Source organism: Mauremys mutica, chromosome 1 (assembly GCF_020497125.1).
Source record: "Mauremys mutica isolate MM-2020 ecotype Southern chromosome 1, ASM2049712v1, whole genome shotgun sequence".
NCBI lineage: Eukaryota > Metazoa > Chordata > Testudines > Geoemydidae > Mauremys > Mauremys mutica.
Window position 1 is genome coordinate 152,261,309 of NC_059072.1, and position 25,963 is coordinate 152,287,271.

The 25,963-nt window shown below is 50.6% G+C and overlaps 1 protein-coding gene and 1 non-coding gene across 5 annotated transcripts; both read left to right on the forward strand.

Moving 5' to 3' along the window:
- CHD4 (chromodomain helicase DNA binding protein 4) lies at nucleotides 1–25,595 on the forward strand. 4 transcript variants are annotated; one of them, XM_045000738.1, is made up of 40 exons: nucleotides 1–123; nucleotides 1,417–1,568; nucleotides 4,514–4,641; nucleotides 4,856–5,047; nucleotides 5,373–5,491; nucleotides 5,894–6,135; nucleotides 6,217–6,344; nucleotides 6,528–6,663; nucleotides 7,204–7,385; nucleotides 7,535–7,774; nucleotides 9,526–9,729; nucleotides 9,830–10,035; nucleotides 10,475–10,606; nucleotides 10,858–10,954; nucleotides 11,455–11,646; nucleotides 11,749–11,949; nucleotides 13,189–13,326; nucleotides 15,705–15,826; nucleotides 15,942–16,115; nucleotides 16,423–16,564; nucleotides 16,944–17,075; nucleotides 17,177–17,294; nucleotides 17,522–17,646; nucleotides 17,970–18,207; nucleotides 19,174–19,346; nucleotides 19,516–19,696; nucleotides 19,815–19,901; nucleotides 20,075–20,163; nucleotides 20,248–20,381; nucleotides 20,691–20,835; nucleotides 21,091–21,256; nucleotides 21,645–21,760; nucleotides 22,068–22,194; nucleotides 22,409–22,486; nucleotides 22,606–22,743; nucleotides 22,831–22,939; nucleotides 23,238–23,370; nucleotides 24,399–24,594; nucleotides 24,727–24,902; nucleotides 25,074–25,595. In XM_045000738.1, exons 2-40 carry the CDS (start codon nucleotides 1,472–1,474, stop codon nucleotides 25,089–25,091), a joined length of 5,751 nt encoding a protein of 1,916 aa, XP_044856673.1. In that variant the 5' UTR covers nucleotides 1–123; nucleotides 1,417–1,471; the 3' UTR covers nucleotides 25,092–25,595. The 4 variants fall into 4 exon arrangements, with proteins under 4 accessions (XP_044856673.1, XP_044856675.1, XP_044856677.1 ...); XM_045000740.1 differs by having other exon boundaries at nucleotides 22,071–22,194; XM_045000742.1 differs by having other exon boundaries at nucleotides 21,651–21,760.
- Nucleotides 21,282–21,424, forward strand: LOC123362297. Its single transcript, XR_006576405.1, has one exon.
- Nucleotides 25,596–25,963: the final 368 nt, after the last annotated feature.

Below are 25,963 nucleotides of genomic sequence, written 5' to 3' on the forward strand. Positions count from 1 at the left end.
CTGGAAGCGGGAGCGGGGAGGGGCCTGGCCGGGTTTTTTCCCCTTTAAGAGGTGGTGCCGGAGCCGGGGCCATTTTCCCTTCAGCGGCGGCAGCGAGAGGCGAGGAGCCGGGGGGCGAGCCGGGTGAGGAGAGGGGCAGGGACCGGACACGACCCCAAATTGCTTCAGAGGGTAGGACGCGGGGGCTGCACCACCTCCTGGCGCCGCCCCCCGTCCTGGCGCCGCCGCCGAGCCCCCGACCCCGGGAGCTGCCTTGTCCCGGGGGCGCCGACCTCGGCCCGGCCGCCCTGCGTCCCCGCTGGGCACGGGGCAGCCGCGGTGCCCGGGACCCCCCTGCTTCGGAGCCGCCTCGCAGCAGCCACCGGCCCGGCTCGGCCCCTGCTGCCCCCGGGGAACGGCCCCGCCCGCCGGGACTGGCCGAGCGCCCTGAGCCGCAGCTGCGCCCGCCCCCCGCGAGGGGCCGGGGCGGCCGCGTGCTGCCCCCCCCCCCCCCGGCGCGTGTGTGTGTGTGTGTGTGTGTGTGTGCGCGCGCGGGGCGGGGGGGGGAGGCTCGCCGGGAGCCCGCGCGGTGCCTGCCACGGGCTCGCCGTGTCTTTGTTTTCCCTGCGTGAAACCGGGGGGCCGGTGTCAGCCTCCCGGGGGCGTGGTGGGGCGCCCTGAACGGGCGTCGGTACATTGTCCTGCCCCGCCGGCTCCGGGAGGCGGGCGGGATGTGAATCCTCCGCGTATTAAAAAGGCTTTTTTGGGGGTGGGGGACCCCCAAAGCACGTCTGGACTATTGGGGGGGGGGGCTGCGATGCTGGTCTCGCGCACCGCTAGGGGTTTGACTTCATTGGAGTTTTTACTTCATGAATTGGTCGCCAGCTCGAGGCAGCGAACACTTTGTTTGTGAAGGCGAGTTTGGCTGTTCCCCAAACACTTGTTCCATGCTGCACCCGCTTGTCGCTCGGCCGTGGCTGGCTCCCTCGAGGTGTAAACCGCCAAAGTTTGGGGCGCGTCAAGAGTAGCTTTGAGAGAGGTTTTAACTACCTCGAATTAAATTGCGACCAATTGCCTAAAAGTCACAAAACTCCACTTAGCCATACCCTACAGCACTGGTACCAGTCTGGCATCATATTGCAAAGGTTTGGACGCTGTTACCGTCGGACCGCCATTTGGTGGCCCTTTGCATGAAATGAATTAATGACATAGTTTAATTCCCAGTAGCTACAAAACCACCCTCATCAGGACCCTAAACTAGTGCCCAGTCTCAGCATTTCCATGCTTCCCTACTCAGCCCTTATGTCGGGGGGGCTGCACTTTTTGAAGTTCATTACAGATGTGCATTGGGGAGGATTATTGCATGAGAATGTGGGTTCATGATGATTATCATTAACTTTTTTTGCATTTTTATTAACATACTGGTCTGACTGGCAGGAAGGAGACAAAGCTGCAGAAGCTGTCTGAGCCCAAGTACCCCAATTTGGAGGACATGGCATCGGGCATTGGATCCCCATCACCTTGTTCTGCTGGCAGTGATGATGAGGAGATGGAAATCCTGCTGAATAACAGCATCCCTCAGCACCCAGGTATAGGTGGCATTGTAGGATGGCTGTGACTAGCAGTATGTAAAAGGGAGTGGTAGTGGGGCTGTTCTATCTATTTTATTGAATGGGTGCTACAGGTAAAATACGATGTGCAGGGAGAAGTTTTGTTTCATTAGGAGCCCAGGTGATTAGAATATTTAGGTCTCTTTATTGTGTCCTTTTAAAAGCTGTGGTCTGCACACTATAGTGAGGTAGAACTGGTTTTATTCCAAGCTAGTGTAGGCTGTTGGAGGTCCCTGGGACAGGGAGTCTGGTTTTAATGGGGCATCTGAGTGCCTGCAAGGTATATGTACCATGGCTGGGAGCAGGAACAGTATGTGAGAGGGCAAGGTGTCTGGCTTCCTCTCATCCATCTGGGAGCTCAGACCTGCTGACAGTCCAGAGGAAACTGCCTTGGGCTGTTGCATGACCCACTTTCTGTCTTCACCACACCCTACCTCCAAGCTTCCCATGGATCATTCTACACTGTTCACCTTAGCCCTGTTCTTGTGTTTTGTGTCAGTAGCTTTATTACTTGTTCAGTTCCCTTAGTACAGCAGTTCTCAACCAGGAGTCTGGGGGCAGTGAGCAGGTTTCAGGGGGTCTGCCAAGCAAGGCTGGTATTAGACTTGCCCAGGGCAGAAAGTCAAAGCCCCGCTGTGTGGGGCAGAAGCCCTAGGGCCCTGAGTCCCGCCACCCAGGGCTGAAGCTCAAGCCTGATCAACTTAACTTTGCAGGGCCCCTTGTGGCATAGGGCCCCTAGCAATTGCTGGCCTGAACTTTTATATGCAGAAAAATGGTGATTGTGGCATGGGTGGGCCATGGAGGTTTTTTATAGCATATTGGGGAGGCCTCAAAGAAAAATGTTGAGAATCCTTCCCTTAGTACACCTCTATCCCGATATAACGCTGTCCTCGGGAGCCAAAAAATCTTACTGCATTATAGGTGAAACTGCGTTATAACAAACTGGCTTTGATCCGCCGGAGTGCGCAGCCCTGCCCCCCCCTCCCCCCAGAGCACTGCTTTACCGCGTTATATCTGAATTCATGTTGTATCGAGGTAGAGGTGTATTTCCATCTTCAGGCCTCATGCCTGATTTTCATTATAACTGCAGTCTCGGTGTGGAGAATGGGAATAAAGTTAGAGCTCGGAGACTGAGAGTCAACTCTCAGGTTCTATTCCCAGTTCTATTGCTGACTTGTATGGATGTACGACTCATTTTACCACTCTATAAAATAGGAGCTCTGGAATCATCCCCCCATGCTTAGACTCCCTGCCCCAGACTCAAATGCCTTTCTAAGGGAAGACACTTAAGTCTGTTCTCAACCAGGGGTATGCATACCTCTAGGGTACACAGAGGTCTTCCATGGGGTATGGCAGCTCACCTAGGTATTTGCCTAGTTTTACAGCTGGCTACATAAAAAGCACAAGCAAAATCCGTTACGAACTAAAATTTCATACAAAGACCTGTCTGTGCTGCTCTATATACTAGACACTGACATGTAAGTACAATATTTATATTCCAGCTGATTTATTTTATAAGTGTATGCTAAAATGAGTCAGCAATTTTTCAGTACTAGTGTGCTATGACATTTTTGTATTTTCATGTCTGATTTTGTAAGCATGTAGTTTTTAAGTGAGGTGAAACTTCGGGGTACACAAGACAGATCAGACCCCTGAAAGGGGTACAGTAGTTGGGGAAAGGTTGAGAGCCACTAACTTAAGTCACTGGGAATTTAAGAGCTTCAGGGAAAGAACTGGTTGGAAGGGAAGGATATGGTGCCTGTCCTGGTAGATAAGTTGCAAGCAAATATTGCTGGAAGGGGATATACTTGTGTCCATTGTGAATATGGACCCCATCCTGAGCATGTTCCCCTGTGCCCCTTGTTCTCCGGTGGCTGCATCTGCTGTGAGCTGTGGCTTCTCCCATCCTGCCTCGCTTCTGTGGTCAGGAGGCCATTTTCCCCTGGAGTGAGAATGAGTAACTCTCGCTCTGTAATGGGTGGGGTGGTTGGGGACGGGAGAGAGGGTGAGTGGTTGGGCTGCTGTGGATCCGGTCACAAAGGAAAAGGCTGTCTGGCTGTCCATTCCTCTCTGGGCTTTGTGTGGGAAGGAGGGGGAGAGAACACAGATGGGAGTGTGTTTTTGTGGGTGGGGGAGAGTTGGCATGCATTACAACAGTGAGGGACTGAGCGTGCTGGCTGTGGTGCCGGAAAGCTATGCTTGTGGGCTGGCTGCTGAGGCAGGGATCTGGTGAGTGAGTTGCCCTGAACAGAAGCTGCCCAGGTGGGAGGGGAAGAGCAAGCTGTAACTGACTGTTTTGTTCCTTGCTTGCCACTGTAGAGACCCTGTGCTGTAGAGGTTTCTTCTGGGGACCGTGGAATAGAGCCCATGCCCTCATCCCCGATCAGCTGGTTCTCTTGAACTTTCTGCTACTCTCATGCTGCCTATTCCAAAGACCAGCTGGGGGCTCCCTGTCTTGCTCTTTTCCTCCCTTGCCAATTGGGGCTGCTCACATCTCTGCTGAGTCCTCTGTGTATGGCCAGTAACTCCTAACTCCATTTTTGCTATGCTTGCTGGGCTAAGGAAATTCCTAACCTGTTAAATAATGCGTGTGGCTTTGCTTGGAGAAGGAGCAGTGGGCTAACTAGGGTAGATAGTGATGTGGGAGGTATGGGGTTCTAAGGGCTTTTGATTTTGCCCTCTTCAGTATGGTATGATCAGTCTGTTACTGGACACTGTTAGACAGGGCTAAGATGAATGTGTGGGTTTCAATGTGTGCACCAAGGAGTTGAAGAAGCTGTTGAGCTGTGTGGGGAGTGGGGTATGCTGTGATGCAGCACTCCTGGATTGTGTAGCATGGCCCAGAGGGCATGATGGTGGTGCTTGGGTATATATCCGTGCTTCCTAACTCTTCTGCTCTCCCCTACCTACGCATCGCCCTCCAGAGCCTGAAGAAGAGCCAGAGGAAGAGCTGCTGTCAGAGGCTGAAACTCCCAAAATCAAGAAGAAAAAGAAACCCAAGAAGCTGAAGGAACCAAAAGTGCCCAAACTTAGCAAGCGCCAGAAAAAGGAGGTGAGGAATAGAGGGCTGAGTGTGAGGGGAGATTCTGCCATGGAACAGGCTCTGAAGACTGGGCACATAGGCAGTCATTCCTGTTGCTGCACAGCCTGAGGCAGTGACCCCTAGTTTGAACCCCCTGGAGTGTGCGGGAAGGTGTAGTGAGTGCTTCTCTCAGGTCTCTTCTCACTGCTGCCTGATCTTCTCTTCTCTTCCCCCTTTCCTCCAGCTAGGGGACAGCTCTGGTGAGGGGAATGAGTTTGTGGAGGAGGAAGAGGAGGTGCTGCACTCAGACAGTGAGGGCAGTGACTACACCCCTGGGAGGAAGAAGAAGAAGAAATTAGGGCCTAAGAAAGAAAAGAAAAACAAAGCCAAGCGTAAGGAGGAGGAGGAGGAAGAAGAGGAAGATGATGACTCAAAGGTGAGAGGCTGCCCCATTGCCCCACTCTGTCTCCTAGATCTGACCTGGAGAAACCATCACATTGTCCCCTTACAATAGCACATGGGGGCTGTCCTGCTTGTTCTTCCCTCTGTCCTCTAGACTTGGCCCATATGGGCCATATTCCCAAATTACTTTCCCCTCACCCCTAGACCTTGAGGGGGAATCCCCTGACCCAGAGTTGTCATTTCTTCCCACCACCACCACCCCCCCGGACTGATGGGCTTGCCCGCAGTATATAGAGGCTAAACCCCTTTTCATTGTGTCTGGTCACCCTGGGACTTGCTGCCTGTCACCCTTTGCACAGGAACCCAAATCATCTGCTCAGCTCCTGGAAGACTGGGGTATGGAGGACATTGATCATATCTTCACAGAGGAGGATTACCGCACTCTCACCAACTACAAGGCTTTCAGCCAGTTTGTCAGGTAAGTTTTGAGCCAATGAGGCTTTTGGGCCTCTGGAGCAGAAGGGAAACAGGACAAAATATCCTTGTTCCCTGGACCTCAAAGCATTTTAGACACTAAATGGCCACCTTTTGGTGACAGTTACCCCCAGGGCAAGGGGAATGGAGACAACAGTGAAGTGATTCAAATTCAGCAGTGAATTTGCTGTCAGTTGTAAAGCTGGGACACAAGTCCATATTTTCAGGCCCCCTTCTGCTCTAATATAGACATCATTCCTCTCCCAGAGCCAGAAATATTTCCCTCCTCAGGAGGATGGCAGCAGCTAGTAACCCTAGGGTTAGGCTGGATTGTAGTTCCTGGGGTAGGGAGGGGATCCCAGTATCCATGTCAGTTCAGTAACACTCCCTCTTTGCCCCCACACAGGCCACTCATAGCTGCCAAGAACCCTAAGATAGCTGTCTCAAAGATGATGATGGTGCTGGGGGCCAAGTGGCGGGAGTTCAGCACTAACAACCCCTTCAAAGGCAGTTCAGGGGCCTCTGTGGCAGCTGCAGCGGCGGCAGCTGTGGCTGTGGTAGAGAGCATGGTGGCCAACGTGGATGTTGTCCTGCCCCAGCCCCCTGCTGATGTGCCACTACGTAAGGCCAAGACCAAGGAGGGCAAAGGTGAGATGAAAAATGAGGATGAGGTGGAATGTGGTATCTAGAGATGGTGATCCTCTGTCTCACAGTCTCTCTTACTCATAGGGCCTAATGCCCGGCGGAAGCCCAAGGCCAGTCCTCGTGTTCCTGACATCAAGAAACCCAAAACCAAGAAGGTGGCTCCTCTGAAAATCAAACTGGGAGGATTTAGCTCCAAGCGTAAGAGATCATCAGTGAGTGACTGTTCCTCTCTTTTCTCCCCATTGGGGGTACTGATAAACTGATGATGGCAGGTACTTGCAGTTGACCAGCTCCACGCTTCCCAACATGCAATGCACGAGGATGTGTCCAAGGATGTAGGAGGCTGGTAAACCATAGCTGCTTGACTCACCATACTTTCTTCCTGCGTTCCCCAGAGTGAAGATGAGGATCTGGATGTGGAATCAGACTTTGATGATGCTAGCATCAATAGCTACTCTGTTTCAGATGGATCCACTAGCCGCAGCAGCCGCAGCCGCAAGAAACTCAAGGCTGGGAAAAGGAAAAAGAAAGGTATCCAAGTACAGTGCTCAGCTTCGGATGGAGCACAACTAAGGGGATGAGGGCGGAGATATGAGAATTGTCTGCTGTTACTGTCTAAGGACTCTAAACCTCTGGACAGGAGAATTGTTTAGAGAGAGCTCAGGGTGGAAGAACTATTGGAATAGGGTAAGACTGCTGAAACAGAAGGGAACTTGTGAGGCTCACCCACAGTTAGCACTGAAGAGTTTTTAATTCCCAAGGAAGGGACTGTGAGAAGCAATCCTGCCTTTGGTCCCCTAGGTAGAATAAGACATGAAGGGACTTATACAATTATTGCAGTTGGCAACAGCTGCTTTTCTGCCCTGCCCTTGGTTTCTGTTTCCACTCACCTTGGCTGTTGTGGAGCAAGAGCTGCCTTCCCCTGCCTTTTTTTGTCTGGATCTGGAGCAATGTCTCTCTATTCCTATGTAGCCTTTTGGTGCGGTGGGGTATCCCCACTGCTGCAGGAAGGAATTCTGCTAGTGCCAATGGCTTCCAATGATGTGTAACTGTCACCACCACCCTCTCCAGGTGAGGATGACTCCACAGTTCCTGTGGATGGATATGAGACAGATCACCAGGACTACTGTGAGGTGTGTCAGCAGGGAGGAGAAATCATCCTTTGTGACACCTGTCCCCGTGCCTACCACATGGTCTGCCTGGACCCAGACATGGAGAAAGCCCCAGAGGGCAAATGGAGCTGCCCACACTGTGTGAGTACCAGATTTTATACACCCAAGGGAAAAACCATGGAGGAAGGGGGTTCTGTACTCCCTGTTTCTGCGGAAGGCTAAGTTGAAGAGATGGTAGGAGGATGGGGGTTTTGTATACCCTGGGCTAATAGTTTTCTTCTCTGCTGTAGGAGAAGGAGGGGATCCAGTGGGAGGCAAAGGAGGATAACTCGGAAGGCGAGGAGATCCTGGAGGATGTTGTGGGAGACCCTGAGGAGGAGGATGATCATCACATGGAGTTCTGCCGGGTCTGCAAGGATGGAGGGGAACTGCTCTGCTGTGATGCCTGTCCCTCTTCCTACCACATTCACTGTCTAAATCCCCCACTGCCAGAGATTCCTAATGGGGAATGGCTGTGCCCTCGCTGCACTGTGAGTCTCTGCTACCCCCATTTGCCCCACCTCCACAGAGAGTGGTATCCCTCTCGGTCTCAGGGCTGTGTAGTTCCCTCAGGGTTGTAGTTGCTCTTCTAGCTTGCCCATTTCTTTGTCTTTTTATTTGTTTGGGGTCTCTCTCCTCCAGCCTTACAGTGCCTCATAGCTTGGTTACCTTATTTAGACTTCAGAAAAGGGCTCTGTGGTCATGGATCCCAGTGTTTGGGCAGACTTATGCTACCATGTGCAAAATGGTTCCAGGGACTTGAGGCTCCAACTTTCCTGGACCTGGAACATGTCTGAGAACAAAGGCTATGGTTAAAACTATTCAATCCTAAAGTGTTAGAGCTGACAAAAATTGTTCATAAGTTCATTATCAGTAGGGCATAGGTGCTGGAACTGGGGGTGCTGCATCACCCCCTGGCTTGAAGTGGTTTCCATTATATACAGGCTTTATAGTTTGGCTCTCAGCACCCCCACTATACAAATTGTTCCAGCACCCTGCAGTGGGGTGTGAATTACCTATGTGAGCTGCAGATTTGGTGGCATATGCAGAGGCCTCACGTCCCAGAACAGAGCTGGGATAGACTCTTACTGCTACAAGATATCACTAAGAAAATAATTTAAAAAGTTGTTAAATGTATATGTGGCTATTGAGAACATCCACAGTGAGAAATATAAAAGTTCTCCTACTTCAGTGCATATTCCAACTCTGATCAGCTAGGAAGAAACTTCCTTTATGGATCAGTTTTTCCATAATTGTTCTCTAGCCATCAGGCAGGATACTGGACTAAGTGGACCCTCCTAGTGAAAAAGTTTTTCTTAATATCCAACCTAAACCTCCCCCACTGCAACTTGAGACCATTGCTTCTTGTTCTATCATCTGCTACCACTGGGAACAGTCTAGATCCATCCTCTTTGGAACCCCCTTTCAGGTAGTTCAAAGCAACTATCAAATCCCCTCATTCTTCTCTTCTGCAGACTAAACAATCCCAGTTCCCTCAGCCTCTCCTCATAAGTCATGTGCTCCAGCCCCCTAATAATTTTTGTTGCCCTCCACTGGACTCTTTCCAATATTTCCACATCCTTCTTGTAGTGCGGGGCCCAAAACTGGACACAGTACTCCAGATGAGGCCTCGCCAATGTCGAATAGAGGGGAATGATCACATCCCTCGATCTGCTGGCAATGCCCCTACTTATACAGCCCAAAATGCCGTTAGCCTTCTTGGCAACAAGGGCACACTGTTGACTCATATCCAGCTTCTCGTCCACTGTAACCCCTAGGTCCTTTTCTGCAGAACTGCTGCCTAGCCATCCGATCCGTAGTCTGTAGCAGTGCATGATATTCTTTCATCTGAAGTTCAGGACTCTGCAATTGTCCTTGTTGAACCTCATCAGGTTTCTTTTGACCCAATCCTCTAATTTGTCTAGGTCCCTCTGTATCCTATTCCTACCCTCTAGCGTATCTACCACTCCTCCCAGTTTAGTGTCATCTGCAAGCTTGCTGAGGGTGCAGCCCATGCCATCCTCCAGATCATTAATGAAGATATTGAACAAAACCGGCCCCAGGACCGACCCTTGGGGCACTCCGCTTGATACCAAATGCCAGCTAGACACGGAGCCAACTAGATCACTACCCGTTGTCCTGGAAAAATGACAAATTGGCAAAAGTTCAGAGAAATGCTGGGGGGGAAGTGGGGGTTGTTTTATTAAATTCTGGCTTAACCACCTCTGTCTTTCTTCTCTAGTGCCCATCTCTGAAGGGGAAGGTGCAGAAGATCTTGATCTGGAAGTGGGGCCAGCCCCCACTACCCACACCAGTGCCCCGACCAGCTGATGCAGACCCTAACACTCCCTCCCCCAAACCCCTGGAGGGCCGGCCTGAGCGGCAGTTCTTTGTCAAATGGCAGGGCATGTCCTATTGGCACTGTTCATGGGTGTCTGAGCTGCAGGTTAGTGGGCTCTTGGCTTGCCTAGGGGGTGGACCACTATCTTTGTGTGGTGGGAAGGATGCGTGATGCCACTCTAACCATATGTCTGTTCTGGCCCCAGCTGGAGCTGCACTGCCAAGTGATGTTCCGAAATTACCAACGCAAGAATGATATGGATGAGCCACCCTCGGGGGACTTTGGGGGTGAGGAGGAGAAGAGCCGCAAGCGAAAGAACAAGGACCCCAAGTTTGCTGAGATGGAAGAGCGCTTCTATCGCTATGGGATCAAGCCTGAGTGGATGATGATCCACCGGATCCTTAACCACAGGTGAGGGAGGGAGCAAGGATTGTCACAGCAAGATCCAGTGGATTCCAGCCTACAGAGATAGTCGAGGGGGCTTTCTCAAGGGTGTCAAGCATTACTAAGGGAATGGAATAGGATCCACTGAATTCTCCATGAGAGGGGAGGACCCATTGTGATAAGATCCATTGAGACCCTAACCACAGATATCAGTCACACTTGGCAGAAAGAAGGTGGATCTTCCACTATAGGTAAAGGCAGGGTTCCTTTTATGATGGGATCAACTGGATCCTCTTTTGTGGTAAAGGGTGGGATTGGAGATTTGATTTCAATTATGCTGGGAATTATGGACATGGCTGCTCTTACCCCTACCCCTTCTGTTTCCTACCTTCCTTCCCCTCTGTGCAAGGGGTGGGTGGGGTGAAGGCTGGTTCCCACGCTTGAGATTTATTGTCTGTCTCTGCAGTGTGGATAAGAAGGGGAATGTCCACTATCTGATTAAATGGAGGGACCTGCCCTATGACCAGGCCTCCTGGGAGAGTGAGGATGTGGAGGTGCAGGACTATGACCTCTACAAACAGGCCTACTGGAATCACAGGTAAGGGGGTGGGGTCTGCAGGATTGGTAGGATGAAGGGGTTCAAGGAATCATTCTGCCCCTACTGACTCCTTTTCCTTAAAGCAGTGGCCCTGTGCCTGCCTTGCCGCGTGTGTCAGGGTTAGCTCGTCTCTTGACCACTTTGGATGATTGTCCACCTTGCTATTTGCAGCCCCTCCCCATTAGGTGTCTCCTGCAAATTCCATTAAACTCACATAGCCCCACACACACCCAGAGACTATCTTTGTACAGGGAGCTGATGAGAGGTGAAGAGGGTCGGCCTGGCAAGAAGATAAAGAAGGTGAAGATGCGGAAGCTGGAAAGACCCCCAGACACACCCACGGTGGATGTAAGTTACTACTCCCTGTTAGGTAGGCGAGTGGGTTCTGGGATGTGTGGGATACCTGCATCTACAGGGGTAGAGGTGTGAAGCATGTTTCACTCCCACTAGTGATGCCAGCTGGTGCATCTGACTCTTAAACATCAGTAAATTACTAAGCTGAAGGCAGAAGCATACTGTCTGCAGAGAGCCCCCTTATTGGGGTAAAGAGGAAGGGAAGAGGATACAGAACCTTCCAACTCAGTTTTACCTTGCTATCTGGGGAGGGGACTGGCTGACTTGTCATAAGGAGGGTTTGGTTTCCAAAGTTGAGCTCTTCAGAGGGGATGCCATTCAGGGCCAGTTGAGACACATGGCATGGGGGATTGAGAGCGTCTCCTGCCACTGTCTCAACTGTGCCTGAACTAGGGAGGCACAAGCTGGAGCCCAATGCATAGGGAACAGAAGTCTTGGTGGCTGATTTTTGTCTGATTGGTGCAAAGGGACTCAACATTTTTCTCCTACTGTAGCCAACGGTGAAGTATGACCGGCAGCCGGAGTACCTTGATGTAACAGGAGGGACGTTGCACCCCTATCAGCTGGAGGGGCTGAACTGGTTGCGCTTCTCCTGGGCCCAGGGCACAGACACGATATTGGCTGATGAAATGGGGCTGGGCAAGACAGTGCAGACAGCTGTGTTCCTGTACTCCCTGTACAAAGAGGTGAGGAGCAAAAGTGGCTGAGGATACACACGTATCTGTGGGAATGTTCTCTTGCCCTGGTGGGATGCAGTTCTGTAACACTCTTGATGACTCTGTCCCCAGGGCCACTCAAAGGGACCCTTTCTGGTGAGTGCCCCACTCTCCACAATTATCAACTGGGAGCGGGAGTTTGAGATGTGGGCTCCAGACATGTATGTGGTGACCTACGTTGGGGACAAGGACAGCCGGGCCATCATCCGGGAGAATGAGTTCTCTTTCGAGGACAATGCCATACGTGGGGGCAAGAAGGCATCCAGGATGAAGGTAAAGAGCCTGAAATTGATTCCAGTTAAGTCCCACTGGCTCACTTCTAAGAGTTGAGAATTCAGGGATATGAGGACTTCAGCCCCTAGAAACCTGGTTCTGATCTGGGCCGTGAAAGTGGTTGCTAATTGAGGGCTGGTGGGCAATCCTCTGTGAAATAAGTTCTCCATCAGATTCCTGGTAGGACATGTGCTGCTCATGTAGACATTTCCACTCCAAGTTCAGTAGTAAATGAGGGAGGTTGCGACTAGGGCTTCCTAGATCTGTCATTGACTCACTGTGTGACCTTAAGCAAGTCCCTTCTCTCTGCCTCCATTTCCCCATCTGTAAAGTGGATGACACTGACCTTACTTTGTAAAGGAATTTGAGATCTATAGCACTAGATAAGAGTGAAGTAGTAAAACTCAGACTGAAGCTCTGACTCCATGTAGAGCCATTGAAAGGGCCAGTTCCTCATAGTTCCTCTGACATTCGTGCCACCTGACTAGGGGGCTGAAAATTCCCCCTCTCCTCCCTGCTTGCCCCCTTTCCCTGATAGGTAAAGAACCTTTCTTACCACAGCTGTTAGTTTCTGTAGCATTCCAGCTTTCCCAGTAAATAACTTTTTGAACATTCTAATTGAAAAGAGCCTTTAAACTGACTGCTTGCCTTGCCAAGCCTACAGACAGGCAGCTTGGTGTGGGTGATGTTGCTGCTCAAAGCTTCCACAGCAGTATAGGGAAGCTTGGATTCCTCTGCTTTCACTGTGAGTGGCAGTGAAAATGAGAACCATGTTGACAACTACTTCTCCATGAAGTTCCAGGCAGCACTAAAACGATTTCAACTAATCAGAGTTGTATGGAATGGATTTAGTTCTCTGGCCATACCACTCCCACCCCCAGCCCTCCAAGTTCTTCTTTAGTAATTGTCCATTTCTCTAGCATTCTCCTTCCCTCTCTTCACCCATTTCTAAACAGTAGACTCTTCTGGAATGAGGCTTGGCAAGTATTCAGCAGCCTCCTTAAACAATAACTTGTGGAGGAGAATCCTATATCTAAATGAACATGGCTGCTGAGGAGGTAAAATGGATTTGTCCAAGTTGGAACTACCTCGGTGCATGATATTAACACCTTGACTCTTGAGGCCTTGAATGATAGTGAATGGTCAGGGCAGCCTGATGCAAAGGCAGGTCCTTCCCTTGCTGCTTTGGCCTGGAACTTCCCTGTTCCCCTATGGCTAAACTCTCATTTTTCCTTGCAGAAGGAAGCATCTGTGAAGTTCCATGTGCTGCTCACCTCCTATGAACTGATCACAATTGACATGGCCATTCTGGGTTCCATTGACTGGGCCTGTCTTATTGTGGATGAAGCTCATCGGCTCAAGAACAATCAATCTAAGGTACAGGAGGAGTTCTGGAGTGATGGCAGGAGGTTGAAGGTGGTGGAATTTATAGGCCTTTTTAAAAAAAAAAAAAAAAAAAGCCAGACCATTGTTTTTGCCTAATCTCCTGCATAACACAAGCCAGAGAATGTCACCCAGTAATTCCTGATCAAGCCCATGTTCTCAGATGAGCTGCATAATGTCTTAGACATCCAATCTTGATTTAAGGACTTCATGTGATAAAAGAATCTAACACAGGAGTGGGCAAACTACGGCCCTCGAGCCGCACCATGTGGCTTAGCCCTGCTCCGGCCTGGGCGCAGGGTTGGGAGCTGCACCACATGGCTCCTGGAAGCCGCAGCATGGTCCTGCTCTGACTCCTATATGCCTCAATGGATGGGGCAGCATGCAGACCTGCCTGGCCACGCCTCTGCGTAGGAGCCGGAGAAGGGGACATGCCGCTGCTTCCAGGAGCTGCCTGAGGTAAGTGCCGCTCAGAGCCTGCACCTCGTGAGCTTCTCCCCCAGCCCTGATTCCCCCTCCTGCACTCCAAACCCCTCAATCCCAGCCCAAAGCACCCTCCTACACCCCAAACTCCTCATCCCCAGCCCCACTACAGAGCCTGCACCCCAACACCAATTTTGTAAGCATTTATGGCCTGCCATATAATTTCTATTATTTGATGTGGCCCTCGGGCCAAAAAGTTTGCCCACCCCTGATCTAACACATCCCGTGCAAGATGTTCTTATGGACTGATTGTTCAAAAACTTGTGCCTTATTTCCAGTATGAATTAGCCAGCTTTGACTTCCAGCCATTGGATCTTACGTCTTTGAGTCCTTTATTTATTTTTATATTAAAGAGCCCTCTGCTATTGAAAATCTTCTCCTTTATGTAGGTTCTTCTAGATCATGATTGAGTCACCTCTTTACCTCTCTGCTAAGCTAAATAGTTTTCGTTTCAAAGGCTTTCCTTGTAAGGCTGGGTTTTCCAACCCTTGTAGGCATCTTCTGAATGCTTTCCAATTTTTCAACATCTCTTTTGAAGTGTGAACACTGATGTTGGACAGGACTTTAATGACATTTTCATCAATGTTGCATATAGAAGTATTACTAGCTTGCCCACATCTGTTAAATATTCCTGTTCATACAAAGGATCATGTTAGTCCTCTTAGTCATTGCATTTCACTGGGAAGTTGGTTTATTATCCATCATTACTCCAAGTCTTTACTGGTCACTGCTTTCTAAGATAGGTTATACTTACAGGATGAGGGACTGTGTTCTCTGTTCCTACGTGTATGACCTTCCCTTTGGTTATATAAAAATGTGTGTGCCCAGTTTATAAAGCAAGCCAGGTTGTTCTGTATGAATGATGTTCCCATGATTTACAGCCCCACCAAACTGTCATCTACAAACTTAATCAGCAATTTAATATTTTCTACCAGATAATAAAGCTATTAAATAGTGAACCAACAACAGATCCCTGTGGGATTCAAAAGAAATCCCCATTACAATGATACCCTACTAACTACATTTAGAGATCTGTTTTAGACTGTTTCTGATCCATTTCAGATGGGCTACATTGACTTGTTATACTTCTCACTTTTTAATCAGTGTTATGTAGTACTAAGTGAAAGTATGCTGTCATCAGTTACCTTTGTCAACTAAACTTAATCTCAAAGTATCAAGTCTGTCTGACAACTTTATTTTTCATAGAACCATGTTGACTGGCATAAATATTTGTTTAATTTGGAGTAACATACCAGCATTCCCATGTTTTTGCCTGGGACTGATTGTTGGGTTAACCAGCCTGTTAACTGGGTCAACCCATTTTTACTGCTTATACATACTAGCATAACTTTAACTCCTCTCCTCCCCCCTCCCCCCCGCCCCCCAGTTCTCTGGAACTTCCCTAGTATTCACAATTAATTAAAAATTGCCAGTAATAGTTAGATCTACTTGGCCAGGTCTCTTAAACTCTTTGAGAGGGAGGGAGGCTGAAGGAATGTAGGACTCCAGTTCAGGAGGCAGTAGAGTGGATAATATGTCAGACTGGAGACAGCTCGTTGGCTGGAAGAGTCTGCAGTTCAAGACACACAAAGGAAATGTGTAGCATCTGATTTGTGGGAACTTGCTGCAGCAGGGTCTCACAGGTCTAAGGAGTGAGTATTAGGCAATCTGTGAATGAGATCAGCCTCTGTAAAGACACTAGCCAGGAGGTGCAGTACGTAGGACTCTTGCACAAACTGTCCCTGTAATCTAATCTAAGATGAATCCTGGCTTGAAGGGTTGATTCTGGAAGGAATTTTCCTCTATGTCACAGTATCTTGTGTTGGGAAGGGGGACCGGCAGACTACCTGGATGAATCCACTGACTCCCTTCCTTTCTTTCTTCACCAGTTTTTCCGGGTGTTGAATGGATATTCCCTCCAGCACAAGCTACTGCTCACAGGAACCCCTCTGCAGAACAACCTGGAGGAACTGTTCCACCTGCTAAACTTCCTGACACCTGAGAGATTCCAGTATGTCTTGTAATGCAGGCCCAGACTGAGTCTGCTTCCTTGTTCCCTTCCCCCCACCCTATTTGTCTTCCCATGGACCTGCATCTTCTGCCCTGAGTGCTTGTTTCTCCTGCAGTAACTTGGAAGGCTTCCTGGAAGAATTTGCAGACATTGCCAAGGAGGATCAGATCAAGAAGCTGCATGACATGCTGGGCCCACACATGCTGAGGCGCCTCAAGGCTGATGTTTTCAAGAACATGCCCTCCAAGACAGAACTCATCGTCCGGGTGGAGCTGAGCCCCATGCAGAAGTGAGCATGGGAGGGTGGAGGAGCTACTTGAGACCAACTTATGCCTTCTCTAGATCCATATGCTTTGGATTTGCTGGGTGGGATCAAGAATTCTTGCTGCCGCTGCCGAGGAGAAATAATCTTACACACTCATGTAGGAGATGGAGAGATAATGACTAACCATTGGCAGAGTATAGGTAGTGCTAGCAGGGAAGAATTGCCCAGGTAGTGCCAGGAGCTGGACTGATGCTAGCTGGGGGTGGGGTGGGGAGGGTGTTATCAGCCCTTTTGTGATGGGGGCTTAGTGACTCAGATTCTCTCTTCACAGGAAATACTATAAATACATTTTGACAAGGAACTTTGAGGCACTGAATGCACGAGGTGGTGGCAACCAAGTCTCCCTGCTCAATGTGGTCATGGATCTGAAGAAATGTTGTAATCACCCCTACCTCTTTCCTGTTGCTGCTATGGTATGTTCTAGCCCCTCAGTCCTCCTCTGAGCAAGCCTCCTTACCATTCACTTGGGGTGAGCCTGAATTTCCTTGCACCTGGAGCAGCTATCCTTCCCCTTAATTTGGGCTTGAAATGTTTGTAGGCTCTTCCTTTATTTCCCTCTGCAGCCCCTGCCAAGTGGCAAGCAGATGTTGTCCCTGCAGGGGCAACAAGAGGTAGGGAGGGGAAGATGCAAAAAGGGAAAGGAGTGGGAAGAAAGAAAAATGGAATGGGAGTGTAGGAGCCAAACTCCAAGATACCAGTTGCACAAAGGATGATGGTGCTGAGCCACCACTGTGGTGTGTGACTCAGAGATCTAAGGGAAAATGTACCTTCTCTTCTGTTCTTCCCCCCCAGGAAGCTCCAAAGATGCCAAATGGGATGTATGATGGTAGTGCCCTGATCCGAGCATCTGGGAAATTGCTGCTGCTCCAGAAGATGTTGAAGAACCTCAAGGAAGGAGGCCACAGGGTGCTCATCTTCTCACAGGTAATGGGGCAGTGCCTCCCAGAGGCTGGGGACCCTGTGTGTGAGAGGGGCGGCAATCCAGTTTGGTATCTTCCTGCTCAGCTTTATCTCCTTGTTCCCAGATGACTAAAATGTTGGATCTCTTGGAAGATTTTCTGGAACATGAAGGGTACAAATATGAGCGGATTGATGGTGGGATCACAGGGAACATGCGCCAGGAGGCCATTGATCGCTTCAATGGTATGGAACCCTATACACCCCACAGAAAACAAGAACCCTCCCTCACTTCACAGATGCTTGGGGGCCCCACATCTGCTGCTAATCCTTAGTGCTGATCTGCAGCAAGTCCTGCTATGCCATTCCTAGGCCTCTGGGTTGACACTACATGAGGGGCTGGATGTGATGAGTCTGTGGAGTTGAATCTAATGCGCATGCTCTTCCCCATCCCCTTCGCTCTCCTCCTGAAGCTCCTGGTGCTCAGCAGTTCTGCTTCCTGCTTTCCACTCGAGCTGGGGGGCTCGGTATCAACCTGGCCACAGCAGACACGGTGATCATCTATGATTCAGACTGGAACCCGCACAATGACATCCAGGTAAGGCTGTAGGATGGCACTAGAGTCACTAATGGTAATAGGTGACCCTTAGAAGTGGGGGGGGGGTGTGAAAGAGTAGAGGGAGGGGAGAGAAGGAAGTATATATGTGGTTAGGCAGGGGAGGGGGAGACTCCACTAAGTGGAGAGGGGGCGGCTGGAAGGGATTTGGCAGTGAAGGCTGCTCTCAAGGGGTAACCTGCAGGAAATGGAAGGGGAGAATGAAAGATCCCAGAAAGGTCAGGATTATGTAAACAAGGTCAGATGGGTGAAGCAGTATAGTACTTGGTTTTGGGGTTGTTCTGAACACACCATCTTCCCATCAGGCTTTCAGCCGTGCACACAGGATTGGACAGAACAAGAAAGTGATGATTTACCGTTTTGTGACACGGGCTTCAGTAGAGGAACGTATCACTCAGGTGGCCAAGAAGAAGATGATGCTAACACATCTGGTGGTGAGGCCAGGGTTGGGCTCAAAGACGGGCTCCATGTCCAAGCAGGAGCTTGATGACATCCTGAAGTTTGGGACTGAGGAGCTTTTCAAGGATGAGGCCACTGAGGGTGGTGAGTGCCTGGGTGTTCTTTAACGCAGTGGTTTTCAAACTTTTTTCCTGGGGACCCAGTTGAAGAAAATTCTTGATGCCCATGACCCAACATAACTGGGGATGAGCCGTTTGGGGTGTGGGATGTGCTCCGCTCTGGGGCAGAGGGTTGGAGTGAGGGCTGTGGGGTGGGACCAGGAATGAGGGGTTCAGGGTGTGGGAGAGGACTCTGGGCAGGGGGTTGGGGTGTGGGCTTGGGGCTGGAGATGAAGGGTTTGGGGTGCAGGAAGGAAGGACTCCAGGTTTGGGGGGAGCTCAGGGCAGGGTGTTGGGGCTCGGACTTACCTCCACTGGCTCCTGGTCAGCAGCATAGCTGGGATGCAGAGGCAGGCTTTCTGGCTGTCCTGGCACTGTGGACCGTGCTGCACCCTGGAAGCAGCCAACAGCAGTTCCAGCTCCTGGGCGGAGCTGTGCTTGCGGCTCTCGCCTGCAGGCGCTGCACCACTCCTTCTCTTCTCCCTCTTCCCGCCTCCCCCCCCCCCCCCGCTCCCATGGGCTGGTGCTTGGGGCGGGGGCAGTGCATGGAGCCCCATGGCCCCCCTGCCTAGAAGCTGGAACTGCTGCTGGCCACTTCCAAGGCGCAGCGCGGTGTTGGAACTGGTAGGCACTAGCCTGCCTTAGCTGGGCAGCACCACCGATGGGACTTTTAACGTCCCGGTTGACGGTGCTGACCAGAGCTGCTAGGGTCCCTGGGTGCTGAGCAAGGTGACCCACTGCCTTGCATGCCATGACCCAGTACTGGGTCGTGACCCAAACTTTGAAAAACCCTGGTCTAGGGGATGCTGTCCAAGTGATGGGAGTCGGGAATGTTTTTCCCCCCCTCAAGAATGGCAAGAGGGCTGAATGCTGCCTCATGGAGAGGCCTTGCATGGCACTCTCCCAAAAGCCCCTTGAGTCGCAACACCAACTGACTGTGCTCCTCTTTCAGGTGATAGCAAAGAGGGTGAGGACAGCAGTGTCATCCACTATGATGACAAAGCAATCGAGCGACTACTGGACCGAAATCAGGATGAGACTGAAGACACAGAGCTGCAGGGCATGAATGAGTATCTCAGTTCCTTCAAGGTGGCCCAGTATGTGGTACGGGAAGAGGAGATGGGGGTGAGTGTCTTGCACCTCCTGTTCCAGGGTGCAGGAGTTAAACAGGAACAGATGTGACTAGGGTGTAGACATCTGGAAGTGGTGGGGAGGGGTGAGCAGGTATCTGCCCCTGTGGGGGTGGGGGTTTTGAATTCTTGGCTATTCTCTTATCCCTCTCTCCCTGGAGCAGGAGGAGGAGGAAGTGGAGCGGGAGATCATTAAACAAGAAGAGTCAGTGGACCCTGATTACTGGGAAAAGTTGCTGCGTCACCACTATGAGCAGCAGCAGGAGGACCTGGCTAGGAACCTGGGCAAGGGTAAACGTATCCGCAAGCAGGTCAACTACAATGACGGCTCCCAGGAGGACAGAGGTACAGAAGGGGGAGACACAGGGATTTTTTGTGGGGCTGGGGAAAACAGGACCTGCAAGGATAGGGTCTGTCAGGCTCTCACACTATATATATCTTTTTTTTCCCTCCTCTCCTCCAGATTGGCAGGATGACCAGTCAGATAACCAGTCGGATTATTCAGTGGCCTCTGAGGAAGGTGATGAAGATTTTGATGAGAGATCTGAAGGTAGATGCCCCAGGAGCCTGGGCAATATTATCTCTGGGAGGTGGCAGTCAGGACACCTTGGCTTGGGAGCTTGGTGCTCCAGTCCATCTCCATGTAGCATAGGATGTCATGAGTGAATGTTCTCACTATGGTAGGTTGTGTACCTCTTACCTGGTTCTCTTTCTTTCTTACAGCTGCTCGCCGACCCAGTCGCAAAGGCCTGAGAAACGACAAAGACAAGCCCTTGCCTCCCCTTCTTGCCCGTGTGGGAGGGAACATTGAAGTAAGTGGTACCCTGGAAAGGGCCTTTGAGCCCATGTGTTTGTGTGCCTGGGGCTCTCACTATACCTGTCCTTCCCGTTTCCAGGTGTTGGGCTTCAATGCCCGCCAGCGCAAAGCCTTCCTTAATGCCATCATGCGCTATGGGATGCCACCCCAGGATGCCTTCACCACCCAGTGGCTTGTCCGGGACCTGCGTGGCAAGTCTGAGAAGGAGTTCAAGTGAGTCTGCATTGGGCAAGGGAAGGGAGGTGGCGGCATCTGAACCCACTGGGAAAGGGTGAGGTCTAGTAGCAGAGGGCTCAAGGGGTAAAAGGGGCTGCATGCTGCAGGGGCAAGAAGCCTGTTTGGGGAGGCTGAGGAGGAATAACAAAAGGGGAAACTGAACCAAGGGAAAGGAGCTCAGGAACTATCCCAGAGTATTTACGGGTCTGAGCCAGGAGCCTGTTGCTTGGGTCACTGGGGACTAGGAGCCCTAGGGCATCTTTTTCCATATATGCTGGACCTTAAACTTATCTAATACTGCTACAGGGCCTATGTCTCGCTGTTCATGCGTCACCTATGTGAGCCGGGAGCAGATGGTGCGGAGACCTTTGCAGATGGGGTCCCACGGGAGGGGCTGTCCCGCCAGCATGTTCTCACCCGCATTGGAGTCATGTCACTCATACGCAAAAAGGTGGGTGCTTAGTGGAGCAATGCTGAACTCTCCCTCCACCACACAGCATCCCTTTCTCCTCAGAGGTCCTCTTATCACAGAAGCCCTGAGCTCTTGTATGCAGTGGATAAACCTGTGACTGCTCTCTTCCTCTCCCACCAATTTTTGGGGACTCCCCAGCCTATGATGTCTTGACATCTCCATCTAACCTGCTTAGAGGGGCAGCCTGGTGTGATCTCTCCCATGACATGTCTGTTTCTCCACTTCCCCCGCCAGGTGCAGGAATTTGAGCATGTGAATGGGCGCTGGAGTATGCCAGAACTAGCAGAGATAGAGGAGAACAAGAAGCTTTTGCAGCCGGGCTCGCCCTCCCCCAAAACCCCCACACCCTCCACGCCAGGGGACACGCAGCCTAACACACCTGCCCCTGCCCCTCCACTTGGTGAGAGCCTTCCCCTTGCATAGCCCCGTCCTGCCCCTACCAGTGCTGTTCCCCTCACCAGAGCTGTGGTGGGGAGGACCTGGGGGCGGACGCAGATAAACTTGCCTCTCAGGTTAGGAGGGCTGCCCCCAAGAGATGTGCATGCCCTTAAAGGCACGAGAGAACATTGCCTTTCCCTGGGTGGGCTGGGGCCAACAGGCAACTCCTGCATCTGGCCTGTGGGGTCTGAGGGATTTGGTTCCATTGTGGTTCAAGTTGGGTTGGAGGTCCACTTTGTGGGAGCTAAGGGAAAGGTGCACCAAATTGCAATGAAGATCAGAGCTTACTGCTGGTCTCTATTTTTATTTTTTTATTTTATATAAAAATATGCTGGTCTTCGGTGGGGGAGGCACAGAAGAGGGTGTGAAAGTGGAAGAAGGAGCCAGTACTAGGGAGCAAGGGGAGCCCATGGAGTCTGAGAAGGAACCCAACCTAGCTTCTGCTGAAGCAGAGGTCCCAATGGAGGTGAGTTAGTAGGTGCTTAGTTGTTTCATACTGTTACAGGTATCTCCTCCTCCTTCTGCTGTGCCCATTGTTGTCCCGTTCTTCTCCCCTCCCCTGCCCGCCCGCCTGGCACAGAGCTAGACTCTGGGGATTCCTAAGAAGAATGCATCTCCTTGTTAACACTCTGTGGACGTATGAAGGAGCCCTATTTTGTGCTCTCTAACACTCTGTTCACTCACCCTGCCTTCAGCTTCTGGTGGTGGGTGGGGTTTCACAGGCTTTGTCCATACGCTGCTCCTCCTTGAGTTAACAGGGTTTCTCTCATCAGCAGTGTGCCCAGCCTGTGGAGACACCCCCACAAGAGGCAAAGTCCCCAATGAACCCCCCAGAAGCAGAGGAGAAAAAGCCTGAGGAACCAGAGGTGAAGGAGGAGCCAATGGAAATGGAAAGCAAAGGTATTAGTTGGAGGTTGATAAAAGCCCAGAACTGTGTGCAGGACCCCAGTTAGCATGTTTCCAGAGCTGTACAGAGCCTATCCTCTTTTGGTCAGGGTGAGGCTTTAAACATAAATGTGATTGGGGAAACAGGTCAGGTTTTAGACTGAACAGTTAAACCCTCTGTAGCTACCAGACTTGATCTCATGTCTTCTATTCCCCTTTTCTCATGCAGCTGATGTGGAGAAGATTGAAGATAGAGTAGTGTTTGAGCCCTCTGCTGAACCTCCAACTATCAACCTGGATGAGAAGGGTGAGTGTGGCAGGGTACTGCCAGCCCTCTTCATTCTCCACCTTCTAGAGGGGTACCTCATGAGTGCAGCTGCTGTGGTACACTCTACTTTTCTCTCTAATGGGTTTCTGTGTCTGCAGAGGAGAAGAAGGAAGATGACAAGAGGGATGTGGTGATGCTGCAGAACGGGGAGATGCTGAAGGACTCTCTTGATGAGAGGCACAAGAAGGCAGTGAAGCAGCGCTTCATGTTCAACATAGCTGATGGTGGCTTCACTGGTATGAGAGGCCTGAGTGCAGCTACACTTATCTGCCTCTGCTCATCTTAGTGAAATCCCTTTTGACTTTCTTTTCTCCCATTCTCAGAGTTGCATTCTCTATGGCAAAATGAAGAACGAGCAGCAACTGTCACCAAGAAAACCTACGAGATCTGGCACCGGCGCCATGACTATTGGCTCTTGGCTGGGATCATCAAGTATCCTTCCCCTGACAGAAAACCCTTTTTCCTTTCTGGGAGTCTGACCCATCCCCATAAAGGGGATCCTATCAAGTGGTGGCTGGAATATAGTTAGTGGGATAGCCTCATATTTACCCACCCTAACGAAGATCACCGCTCCATGTGGGGATCTTAATGGGGGTGGCTAGGATACAGTGAGCAAGATAGTCTCGTCTCTTCCATCTCCCTCACACCCAATGGGATACAGTCCTATTTGCCTGGAATACGTGTTCCCTTGTTTTCATTACCTTTGTTTGCCTGAGCTCCTCTATCTCAGTCATGGCTATGCCCGCTGGCAGGACATTCAGAATGATCCACGTTATGCCATCCTCAATGAACCCTTCAAGGGTGAGATGAACAGGGGCAACTTCCTGGAGATCAAGAACAAGTTCCTGGCCAGGAGGTTCAAGGTGGGAGCTGCAGAAGGAAAATTGAGGGTGTCTGCCTCTCTGAGACTATTTCTGATGGATAAAGAGAGCATTGCTGTCTTTCATGCTTGTCCACTGTTATATTCCCTGATTGCAGGAGAATCTATGAAGTGGATTGGGAGTGCTCTAGCATCAAAGGGGTGGGGTGGGTTTTTTTTGTTTTTGTTTTAAACACACACACCCCTTTCTCCACCCTCAAACTCCTTGGTATTTCAGCCCACTCAGGGTATGTCTAGACTAAGTAAAAATAATTTTAAAACATGTTTGAACACATTATAGAATTCTAGCGTAGATAGTGCATGTTGTATTCACATTACTACAGTAGGGTTCTAAAACAAGTTAACCAATGCTTCAATAAAACCATTTTTCTTCTAGCCTAACAATGCCCTTGGAGACTACACAAGAATGTTTTTTGTTTTATTTTGGTTTGGTTAGCATGTTTGTTTTTCTTGATTGAATTACTATGAAAACCTGTCCCAGGCTGCTCTGCCTACTGGAAAGCAGGAAAATGGCCACTGTTCTCTTAGGAGCACTTGTTCCTGGGGTTTAGGGGGAAGAAACAGCCTGAAGGTCTTTCAGGGAACACCCACTGTGAATGTGTTCTTGTGGTCTCTTTGCTCCTTCAAGGGATAAAGAGGATAAAACCGTGAAGGTACCTGAGGGAACAGTCCCTGAAAAAGTGAGCTATAGTTGCATGGAGGAGAGGATGCTTATGAGATTTTTTTGTTCTGGGACAGGACTAGTTCTTCTGTGAAGAGTGTCTAACACAGTGGGGACCTGATCCTTGACTGGCATTTCTAGGCATTACCCCCAATATAAATAAGAGCCTGGGAAATGGGGCTAAGGGAACGAGCTGCAGTAGCTCAGGCCTGAGAAGATGGGGCAGGGATGTTGGCAGAAGGTAAGTCTTAGAATCTGGGGGAGTAGGAAGCTGTGATTGTTAGGCTGCTCTGCAGGAAATAACTGGAGGTGGCATGGCAAGGCCCTCATCCTTATCCTTTCTCTCTCAGCTGCTGGAGCAGGCACTGGTGATTGAGGAGCAGCTGCGGCGAGCTGCCTATCTGAACATGTCGGAAGATCCATCGCACCCATCTATGGCCCTCAATACACGTTTTGCTGAGGTGGAGTGTCTGGCAGAGAGCCACCAGCACCTGTCTAAGGAGTCAATGGCTGGGAACAAGCCAGCCAATGCTGTTCTTCACAAAGGTGAGACAGTAGATCATGCTGAGCAAAGGTGGGCTTGTGTCTTGTGCCGCTATCCCCCCAACTTGTTTCCCCATGCCAGGGTGCCCCTTCCCCCTTCTCCTCCCCCTCTAAATACACACCCCTTTCTCCCAGTTTTGAAGCAGCTGGAGGAGCTTCTGAGTGACATGAAGGCAGATGTGACTCGGCTGCCTGCCACCATTGCCCGCATCCCACCTGTGGCTGTGCGCCTCCAGATGTCTGAGCGCAACATCCTCAGTCGACTGGCCAACCGCAGCAGCGAGCCTCCTCCCCCACCACCTCCCCAGCAGGTAAGCATCCTCCCCTCCCACAGCTGGTAGAGATCCCAATCCCTCTTGGAGCTTAATCCACCCCACTCCAATCCGGTCACTTATTGGGAGGGAGTGGGATCCACAGGGAGTGTCCCAGCTGCACAGGTGCTGTCAATAAGGGCTCCTAACACATGTTCTTTCACCCCACAGGTGGCCCAGCAGCAGTGAGTCCCTGGCTTGGTACTGTTGGCTTCTTGACCAAGCTGAAATGATCCTTCTTCACACTCTACCCTTCCTCTACCTGATGTTCCTGATCGGGTGCTGTTCCCCTTGGTGGATGTTGCTGCACGGGCCTCCCTGGGGAAGAGGAGACTCCTCCCTCTGCTGCCAGCCTACACAAGCAAGGAGTGTGTTGAGGCTAGAGGGGACATGATGGACTCTGTACATAGTGACTGGAGGCCACAGCGCCACGTCCTGTTACACAGAATCCTGGCTGCACTGCTCACTGCCTCAGCCTGGAGTTCCACGTTTTTTGTTTTAATCTTATTTTGAGTTTGTTTACTGAGATGAGTGTACAGATGAGACCAAGCAAAAGCCAGGACAGAGACACAGCTACCTCCATCAAGATCGTTTTTAATACAAAAACTGACTGGACTTGTCCACTAATAAACAGCTAAAAAAGATGAAAAAAATCTTGATAAAACTGAAAAATAAAGGTTTCCTTGTATTTTATTCTGCTGTCTTTAGTAGCTGTGCCAAGAAGTTGTGGAGAGGAAATAGCAGGAGATGAACAAGCGATCTCTGGTGGAGTGCTGCTGCTTCTTTGCCCTTCTATGGCATGGGGTGGGTCCCTGGTATCCTGTAGCATAAGCCTTGTTCTGTGCTCCACAAAGACAGAAAAATTGTCGGATCCTCATATGCATGTTGAGATGCTGCTACCTCCTTTCCAGCCCAATCTGTGATCAGTGCAGATCTGTCACTTACCATTACTGCTCAAGTAATGAGCTGTCAGAGGCTGGCTATTGGCTTGGGGCCCTCATATCCCTGATTTCTGTGCCTTTACACTGCTCAGCATTTGTAAGTGGCCTCTTAGCACAAGG